Raw genomic sequence first — 10,317 nt, forward strand, 5'->3', positions numbered from 1 at the left:
TAATCCCCTAATTATTTATATGAGACCACTTAATCTCAGAATCTATTAAAAATTATCAAATTAATATTAAAACTTTTTAAAATTACATCAAGCACGCAGCAACCTGGATTCATAATGGAGCACATGCAGGCAAAAATGAAATCTAGAGTGGTCTAGTATTCGGCCTATTCCCTAACATTATTTCTGTATATGAATACTATTACACTCAATACATCCGCAGAAAAAAACAGATGCAACTCCCATTTGTTCAATCACACGTACATTTGCTTAATAGAATGTTGTTTGCCCAATCTAATTTCGTGCATTTCGAGGCTTTAATCTTATACAGTTTACCAAAGATGGTCTTGCTTCAGCAATAATTTTCAAATCAACCAAAATAAATAAAAAATACGGGAAATTTACATACATAGCGCACAATTCTTATGTATTCCATATCTCAAATCAACACTTTCATATTTACATACATAACACTTTGATTTTGTGAGCTGTGTGTGTAAAATATGAAAAGTATAGGTGTGAAATCTGTAAATACATAAGAATTGTGTGCTGGGACTTTCACATATATTTCACATATATTTCAATCAAAACAGATACTTAAATTACCGAAACTGAACCAAAATACTAACTAAAATCAAGAGTTCATGTTGTGATATTACACATAATTAGGAAGAAAGTAAATTAGAACAAAACATTTGCTCATTTCCAAACATTCAATAACTCTTTTGTCCAGGTAGCAATAACTCTGTCCAGGTAGCAATATCCTATTAACAAAACCAACGCAATAAAACAGTTTCTAGAGGCTAAAAAACACACTGCTCACCACTTCCCAGGACCTAAAAATTCATCACCCGGAAAAAAAGAATTGTTCTGATGATGCTCCCAATGGTGAGGGGGCAACTCTGCTCCTCCGTATGGCCATGGAAGACTGGCAGGGTTGTCAAATGGAGGGACACCGGTGTTGCTCCAGTTTGGATTCCTAGCTCCATGGTTCCTCCTAGGATTCCAGTCTGCTGCGTTCCTGTTCGGAATCCTGTTGTCCATGCCTCTCACTGGTGCCCGACGACCACCCCTTCCACCCCTTCTTCCACTGTTCCTTCCTGCTACAAGTATACAAGTAGTAGGTAATTCATTTATATTCATTTCAGATTTTTTTTTTGTGAGAACAAAAAAGGGCTCTGTTTGATTTACTGATATTTGATATTTAATATCAGATTAAAGGGTCAAAATAGTCCTCTGACTATTTACATGGGTACATTTTAATCCTAAAATCTATAAAAATGCTAAATTAGTTCCTGAACTATTTTAATGTGGCTAAAATAGTCTTCATTGGGGACTATTCCAACCCATATTAAAAAGAGTATGGGGACTAAATCGATACTTTTATAAACTTGGGAACTAAAATGAGAGCAAAGATACCGTTTTGGCACTTTTCTCTTAATAACATATTACTTGTAGATATGATGATGCAAGGTGTCTCTGTACGACGCGTGAGCGGGGCTTCCAGACTAATGCGGGAGCGGGATCGAGCTCCCTGACGCAGGAGCAGAATCTCCTGCAGCAGAAAGTCCCGCTAGTGAACCGGCCGGCCCAATCGAGGCCGGTCTAAGGTGAAACCAGGCTGCACGGCCTAAGGCGGGAGTTTGACGGTGGCATACGTTCTAGGGCGCCCTCTCCTCCTTCCTTTTCTATGATTTCCTTATGGGAGCTTTCCTTCACCCTGTGAGACTCTTTAAATTACTATTTTCTGGATTTAGGGTTTAGTCTTTGTTGCATTTGTTTTCAGATTTCCTCTTTGGAAATCCCTCTCCCATTCGTAGGGTAGTATCCGAGGAGGTGGTGGTGCTCCAAATTTATCACACTCCAAGATAGTGATTGTATCTCCCCTTTTATCTTCCCTACTTCATCTCTTCTACTTCCTTTACCCGCCGACCATCCCCAACCGCTTTCCCAGCGATGCCGACCCAGTTTCTGCTGCAGCAACTTGCTGTTCAGCTCTTTCTCCTGTATACTTCCTAGCCGCAAGCTTCCCTGCCTTCCCCTCCATTTTACCTAACAGCCAGCCGTCCCAAATGCTGTCCCGTTGCGCCTAGTTGTTGTCCCACCTTCCCGGCTTTCTACCCCACCCTCCACCGTACTTGGGATACACTCTCGAGGTGTTCATTTGTGACGTTTGTATTTTGATAATGTTATTTCCAGTTTGTGTGTGTTGTAACACTATTTTCCTATTAATAAAAATTGATTTTATGGTTTGGGCATTTCTCCTTCGGTACCATATCCTTGTTATATTAATGACAATGAAAACAAACCACATGTATAATAAGTTTATAATACAGCATCATTTGCTTATCAAATACCTGGAAAGTGGGTAATAGGTTGGCTTAAAGACGAAGGCATTGCTGTGGCATTCTTGTTCGAATTCCACTGAGCCCAGCTATTGCTCTGCTCTGCTTGGAAGGAACAAGTAATTAAGCAATGCTTTTATTTGAATTTTACATTTGGAAAAAAAATAATGCATGCGCCTGTAAGTTAATAGGGCTTCTAAAAATATTTGAACCCAAAACTCTTGAAAATAGATTGAGCCGAGTTGGAACACAATCTAAATGAGTGCTTATATAAACTAGGGAAATTTACAAGCATAGCACGCAACTCTTGTATATTTACATATCTCAAACCTAAACCTTGATATTTACATACAAAACATTTTGGTGCATTAAACATATACATGAAAAGATGTATTTCAAATTTAAAAAGTTATAATAGTGTTATTTTTTTAATGTGATATTAAAAATTGAGTGCTATGTGTGTAAATATGAAAGTTAAGGTGTGAGATATGTAAATGCATAAGAAGAGACTGTTATGTATGTAAATACCCCTATAAGGTATAGAATATGCATGATATAATATATGAAATATGGAATAAGCATAATATACAGTACGTATTTACATTTATATTTTTATGTATGCAGCAACAACAACAGTAAGAAGTCATTATCCCATTAAGTGGGGTCGGCGAAAACTTTTTCTCCATTGTGTCCTTTTGAGTGTCATATTTTTATGTATAATAAATAAAAGTAAATTTCAGTCGACTCAACATCAAATTATTTCAGGCTGAGTCCACCCGACTCTGAACTAGAGTCAATATCAGCCTGCGTGCCAGTAAAAGCAGCATAAGTACCTGCAGTGGAAGCATTGGGCTCATTCCCGCTTCCCTTGAGTGAAGCTTCTTCCCAATTATCTTTCACAGCTTGATCATCTTCACAATTTTTCTCTTTTTCCTGGTCATGAGCTTTCACCAATCGTACGTCGACGAGCGACAAAAACTCGATCTGGATAGAGATTTCAGCAATCAAATGGCATCGAAAAAAACTGATAATAGAATTAAAGTGGAGAATATATGATCTTATATACGCTAATCCACCTCTAAAGAGCCATCTTCTTTGTATCGTGAAGCATTTGGTTGACCAATGGTTCCACGTGGAATCTCATCTAATGAAAACACATAATCTACCGCTGGGAGCAATATAATTTGAAGAGTTTTGTAGTCAAATGATGAAACCTCTCCAACCTACAACAAAAAAAAAAATTGAACATTGAAGATAAAAGTGTGCTATAGCATATTCAGAATTCGTGCTTTTGTCCTAATTTTTTATGCATTTACATTATTAACACCTAAACCTTACTTTTTACATTTATATCACCAACTTTCATATCATATCAAAAATACCACCATTTTAACTTCATAGAGTGAAATACATCTTTTCATGCATAGTCAAGGCGGCATTGTAAAGGCTGCATGGTATGTAAAAAGTTGTGTTAGATATGTAAATACATAGGAATTGAGTGGCATGAATGTAAATCTTTCTTTTTTTCCATCTAGGTATAAATAAAGGCTGCATCTTGTTTGGATAGATTAGGAAAGGAACTATTATGTACCTCATGATTACATCTTTCTTGTTTCAGTGTAATTAAAAGAAGGGGCGTTTACATACATACCACACAATTCTTAGATATTTATGTACGTAATGCCTATAATTTAATGTTTACATACATAACACGCAAATTTTTAATTTCACACCAAAAATACCACTACCACATACATTTTAAGAGAGAAATAAATACACCTTTTCATGCTTAGGTCAATGACAACAGTGCTATAAATGTAAATATGAAATTATATGTGTTAGATGTGTAAATACATAAGAATTATGGTACATATGTAAATTGCCTCCAAAAAAATTTCATTTCACCTAGAAAATTAGAATACATGAATATTTCTAGTAATGATTCTCTGCTTAAATCCGGTAAATAGCTATAGTAAATTTTAGCATGAATAACCTTAGGTTGGGTTATTCAAAAATTCATTAGTTAAGTTTTTCAAACCAAACAAAAAAAAGGAAAATTATGCTTAAATTTAGATTCACCTTAACCAAAGCAGTGAATCAAAACTCTGTTAAATTTTTTCTACGAAGAGCATAAATAAAATTACACTCCCAAACAAATGCACAAGCTATTGTAGAGATGGATAGTATTAGTGATGGTCATGAATGTATTAGCTGTGTTGGGTCCCATTAGTAATTAGGGCTGTCAAAAAAGCTCGTTGTTCGCAAGCAACTGGTGTTTAGCTGGTTAAGTAGTTCATATTCGGCACGACCAAATTTTTGAAGCTCGAATTATATAAACGAGCAGAACATAAACAACCCCTTGTTCGCTCGTGTTTGGCTCGTTTTAGCTCAAAATTATTATTATTATTATTAATATATATATATATTATCGCGATGGATCCTACTAGGGTTTGGGGCGATTTCGGCTTCCATGGCATTTTCTTCGCCTCTTGGGGTCCTTTCTCCAACTTCTGGTGAGATCTTTCCTTCTACTCTTGATTTCTTGCAATTTCGTGGTGATCGGTCCCTGCTTTGGTATTTTTATGGCTAAATTTCGCGGAAGCTTTAACGGGTTTGGGTTCCTCCTCGATTGGTTGTTCGGGGCTTTTCCCAAATGCTTTTCATGATGCTTTGGTGTTAGATGGTAACTATAATTTCATTAAAAAGACTAGTAAGAAGAATGGGAAATTTGTTTGGTTTGTCTAAAATTTGCTTGGTTTGTCTCGGAGGAGGAAACTAATGTTCTTGCTTCTTCTTGTCGGCATGTGTTGGTGGGGAAATTTTCTTTTAGTCACCCTAAACTTGAAATTATTATGAGAGAATTTGAAGCATTGAAACTCACTGATTTTTGGCAAATAGGCCTCCTCGATGGGAGGCACATTTTGATCAAACTCTCTAATGATGAGGATTATACACGTCTTTTTGCTCAACGTTTTCTTAGAATAGTGAATGTACACATGAAAATTCTTAAATAGACGGTTGATTTTGACCATAAATCGAAACCGCCCACTCTTCCGTTGTGGATACGTTTTCCTAGTTTGAAGTTTCATCTCTTCAATCAAGAAATTTTGTTCTCATTAGCATCTACATATGGCAAACCGTTGAAAATGGATAGGCATATGTTAAATTTATCTCGCCCTTCCCAGACCTGTATTTTAGTAGAACGTGATATTACACTGCCTTTTTGTGATGAAATATGGATTGGCTCGGCGCATCATGAGTATTGGCAGAAAGTTGAACTCGAAAGGCATTCTCCCTACTGTTCTCAGTGTCACATGTTTGGGCACACCCCCTCGCACTGTCATCGATTATATCCTCATTTGAAAAAGGATTTTAATCGTCCGTTGCATGCCCCGGATATTCCTCCAAATGCCATTCCTAATGATAGTGACAAGTTTCCTTTAAATTCTCAACCAAATGCTAATGATCCTCCTGTTATTACTGTAGGTAATGAATCGATTCGTAATACGCCTCATGCTGATTTTGAGGTGGAGCGAAATACCAATACACTACCTATTAATGTTGTTGATGACGTTGATCATTCCTTTTCTCCTGTTTTGGAGAACGTGGGTGAGGCCATTATTGCGGAAAGAGATCCACATTGTTCTACATCTAAGCTTCCTTTAGATAATGGATCCACTCATCCTATCAATGAAAATATTTTTCCTGTGGAGGATTTTTCTGCAGCTACAAATGCTACTGAAGAGAAATGGATGGTTCAAAGAGCTAGTAGAAAGAAAGGTAAACGTAACAATGAACTTAAACATCTAGCTAAGGATAACATTATACTTGATGGAAGATCTCATTTGGATGCGGAACAAGTCAGCACCACTTCTAGGTCCACTAGGAGAGGTTGCGTGAGAAGCAATGTTTAACATTATGTGTTGGAATATTAAGAGAGTGGCAGACCCTTCCTCCTTTAATAGGCTAAAGCATTTATGTAAAGTCCACAAGGTTTCCATCTTTGTTATACTTGAGCCGCTTGTTTCTACTAACAAAGATCGGATTTGCAGGAAATTTAAGCAGTACAATGTTTTTTTTCAATAGAAATAATAAAATTTGGATATTTTGGAAGCATGACATTGATCTTACTATTTTTTAGAATGATAAGCAATTTGTGTTATTTCACTTTTAGCAGGATATTTACTCTGCCTGGGCTACGTTTGTATATGCTAGCTCTCTACTTCAGGATAAGCACTATCTTTGGCAAAGACTTGCTATTATGGGGGGGATTTCAATATGATTATGTGCTGAACGAAGAGGGGGTGGGAGATGCAACACTAGTTTGATTAATCAATTATGTGATAAGATTAATGAAGCTTGTCTTTTTGATTTGGGTTTCACGAGTACTCCTTTTAATTGGAGAAGGGGAACCCTTGCCCAACGGTTGGATCGTTTCTTTGATAATCATCACTTCCTCAATTATTTTCACGTTTCTAAAGTTCTTCATTTAAATCATGCTACCTCTGATCATAATCCCATTCTCCTTTCGCTCGCTTTCACCACTAAGCCATCTTCTTATCGTTTTTAAGTTTCTTAATATTTGAATTACTCATGAAGCTTTTTTGGATCTCATTAAGCAAGAATGGAAAGTCGAGTGTACAGGTAATCCTTGGTACATTTTGTGGCAACTTCATAAAAAGATTGCTGCGCAATTACGTAAATGGAATTTAAATGTGTTTGGTAATGTCCACAAGAAGGTTCTGGAGGCACAAAAGGTTGTTTGCTCCCAGCAACTTGTTGATGAGTTAGCCTCGGCTCACTCTAATCTTTTGGAGGCTATCTCTTTAGAAGAAGGTTTACTTCAGCAGAGGGCAAATGATACAATCTTTTTTCAATGCTGACCGCAACACTAAGCATTTTCATGCATCTATTAAACATAGGAAGAATATCAACACTATTCTTAAAATAAGATCTCCTTTTGGAAATCTTCTTACTCAGGATGATGACATAGGCAAAAGCATGGGATTATGTCTCCTCTTTTCTTCTTCATGATGTTCCTACTAGGCAGGAAATCTTTAATGCTTTCAAAGATATTAATCTCAATAAAGCTCCCGGACCTGATGGTTTTACTGCCTCCATCTGTCTCTTGTTGGGACATTATTAAAAAGGAGACTATTCTTGCTATTCAAAGTTTTTTTCGAGGGGAAGATCCTGGAAAATACTTTACTTCTGCTATGATTGTCCTTATCCCCAAAGGTCCTGATAAATCTAGTTGGGATAAATTTTGCCCCATCTCCCTCACTTCTGTTATTTCTAAAGTTTTGAGTAAATTGATGTTTTCCAGACTTCAACCTCTCCTCCCTAAAATCATTTTGCCTCAACAGTCGGTTTTTGTTAAAACTAGTGAGATCACCGATAATATTCTACTAGCTCAAGAACTTATTGAGTACCTTGATAAGAGATGTTGGGACAGTAATATGATTCTTAAGTTTGATATTAAAAAGATTTTTGATATTATCAGTTGGGATTTCATTATCAATATTCTACATGCTTGTGGCTTTCATTATAACTTCATCTCTCTTATCCAAAGATGGATGCACAATAATCACGATAGTGTTATGGTCAATGGTAATACTTATGGGTTCTTCTCTGAGCAAAGAGGCATTAAGCAAGATGATCCTCTTATCTCCAACGATTTTTATTATCGCCTTTGATTATTTTTCTCGTTTGGTCAATGATTTGCAACAAAAAAATGTGTACACACACTTTCATCATAAGTCGAAGGTTTCGGTGAGTCACCTTGCTTATGTGGATGATGCTATTCTTTTCTCTAATGCCGGTAAAAATTCTATTAGGTTGTTGATGAGGGTGCTCGAGGAGTTCCAACAAACTTCCGGATTAATTTTTAGCAAGGATAAATGTAATCTTTACTTCGGCAAGAATTTTAATCGATATGTTGCTTCTTGGGCTATCTCCTTCGCTGGGTGTCACTCATCTACTCTTCCTCTCAAATATCTTGGGGTTAATTAGTTAAGAGATCGTCGGAAGCAAATTCAATATGATGATGTTGTTGCGAAAATCAAATCCAAAATTGAGGATTGAAGAAATATTTTTCTGTCCAATGATGGTCTCCTCACTTTGCTTAAAAGTGTCTTAATCAGCATTCTTATGTATGCGTTGCAAATTCTTAATCTTAAGAATCTTAATCTTAAGAAGAATACTTAAGAAGAATACTCAGCTTACATTAGAGAGGATCTTTAATCGTTTTCTTTGATCTAGAAGCCAGTCAAGGAAGCATTGCTCTTTTTTTAATAAAATTTGTAAGCCTACGAAGGCTGATGGTTTGGGGATTAAGAGTCTTAATAAATCTATGAGATTAACATGTATAAGTTGTGGTTTAAATTTCATTTGAATGACTCCTTATGGGCCAATTTTATGCAGCACAAGTACTATTCTCATCACCCGGCATTGGTTCATTGGAAAGTGGGCGATTCTAGGATTTGGAAAGCAATTATTATGGCTAGAGAGGCGGCTTCAAAATTTATGTTTTGGGATATCGGTGGGGGCCAAATCTCGATCTGGCATGACCAGTGGGGTCAGGGAGATCTTAATCTCCCTTTCAGCACGGATTTTCGAATGATCTGATTCTCTCTGATTTGTGGCTTAATGACAATTAGGATGTCAATAAATTAAACTATGTCTTTGGTGCGCAAGCTACTAAAATATCTAAAATTCCTCTAAAGCCTACCACAAGGATCGTCCTCTGTGGAAAGTATCTCCCACCAAAATGTTTTATGCTAACCTTTATCAGTATACTGATTGGAGATGGGGCCAAGTTATTTGGAACAGACTTATTTCTCCATCCATCTCTTTCTTCTTATGGAGGTTCTTTCTCCAATTGCTTCCTCTGGATGATATTTTGATATTTTGAAGCTTAAAGGAATTTTGAAGCTTAAAGGATTGAAATTGGCATCCCAATGCTATTTATGTAAAAGAGACTCTGAATCGGTTACACACCTTTTCTTTCTTTGTCCATTTGCTGTTGATACTTCGAACATTTTGGGCAACTATTTTGCTATCAAATGGTTGTACTCCTCGATTGCTGATTTTCTTAAGATTTGGAGAGATGCAGCTCAGGTGGATAAGAAGTTGTTTTGGTTTCCCCTTGTGCTTCTTTGGTTCATATGGGCGGCGAGAAATAATGCTAAATATGGCAGTACTGTGTGCTTCTTCTATTACCGCTTCTAACATTATAGCTCATTTCCATCGAGCTTGTCGTGCTCTCTGCTTACCTGGCAATGCTGATCGGTCTAGGTTGGGTAGGAAGGCCATCTTCTTTAGATGGCAACCCCAAACTGGCAACCCCAAACTATCGATTGGGTCAAATTCAATTTTGATGGTAGTTGGATTCCCAATGCAGTTTATGCGGGTGGGGTTCTACGGAACCATTCCGGGAATTGTTTATTTTTGTTTATTGTTCATTGTTTATTTTTCTTTGCTTCTCCTATTTTGGCCTCCTCTCCCGTCGAGGCTGAATGTTGGAGTTTTCTGTTGGCTTTACAAGTTGTTACTCGCTTCAATTTATATAACATAATTTTTGAGACGGACTCTCAAATCCTTATTGATGTGTTCAATAAGGTTTCCAAGTCTCGATGGGATTTAATTCCCACTATAAATAGAGTGTGGGATATTATACAAAGATACAACTTGAATATAAAATTGTCTTTCATCTATAGAGAAGGCAACTCTCCTGCGAATTGGTTAGCCCGTATGGGCAGAGAAGCTAATGTGCTTGTAAGTGGGACCCCCCTTTCAACAGCTCCATATTCTTCTTACTGGTGATTTGCTTGAAGTTCCATTTATCAGAATTTAGTTGGGTCTTTTATGCTTTATTTGTTTCGATTGGGGGTTTTTTACGTTTAGCTATATGGATTTTGTGTTTTGAAACCTTGGCTTTTAATAGTTTGATTGAGAATATATATATATATATATA

The 10,317-nt window shown here is 36.7% G+C and overlaps 1 protein-coding gene across 4 annotated transcripts in view; it reads right to left on the reverse strand.

Moving 5' to 3' along the window:
- Positions 1–678: 678 nt before the first annotated feature.
- Positions 679–10,317, reverse strand: part of LOC110030912 (coilin-like) — a 32,581-nt gene continuing 22,942 nt past the window's right edge. The window contains exons 9-12 of one of the 4 annotated variants that reach the window (XM_020733894.1): positions 3,419–3,565; positions 3,176–3,326; positions 2,355–2,444; positions 679–1,100 (exon numbers count right to left, since the gene is read on the reverse strand). In XM_020733894.1, the coding sequence (XP_020589553.1) occupies positions 817–1,100; positions 2,355–2,444; positions 3,176–3,326; positions 3,419–3,565 (672 nt within the window). In that variant the 3' untranslated portion in view covers positions 679–816. The remainder of the gene's footprint in view (positions 1,101–2,354; positions 2,445–3,175; positions 3,327–3,418; positions 3,566–10,317) is intronic. The other 3 variants (XM_020733896.1, XM_020733898.1, XM_020733897.1) reach the window with 3 other exon arrangements.

This window comes from Phalaenopsis equestris, unplaced genomic scaffold, assembly GCF_001263595.1.
Source record: "Phalaenopsis equestris unplaced genomic scaffold, ASM126359v1 Scaffold000761, whole genome shotgun sequence".
Lineage (NCBI taxonomy): Eukaryota > Viridiplantae > Streptophyta > Magnoliopsida > Asparagales > Orchidaceae > Phalaenopsis > Phalaenopsis equestris.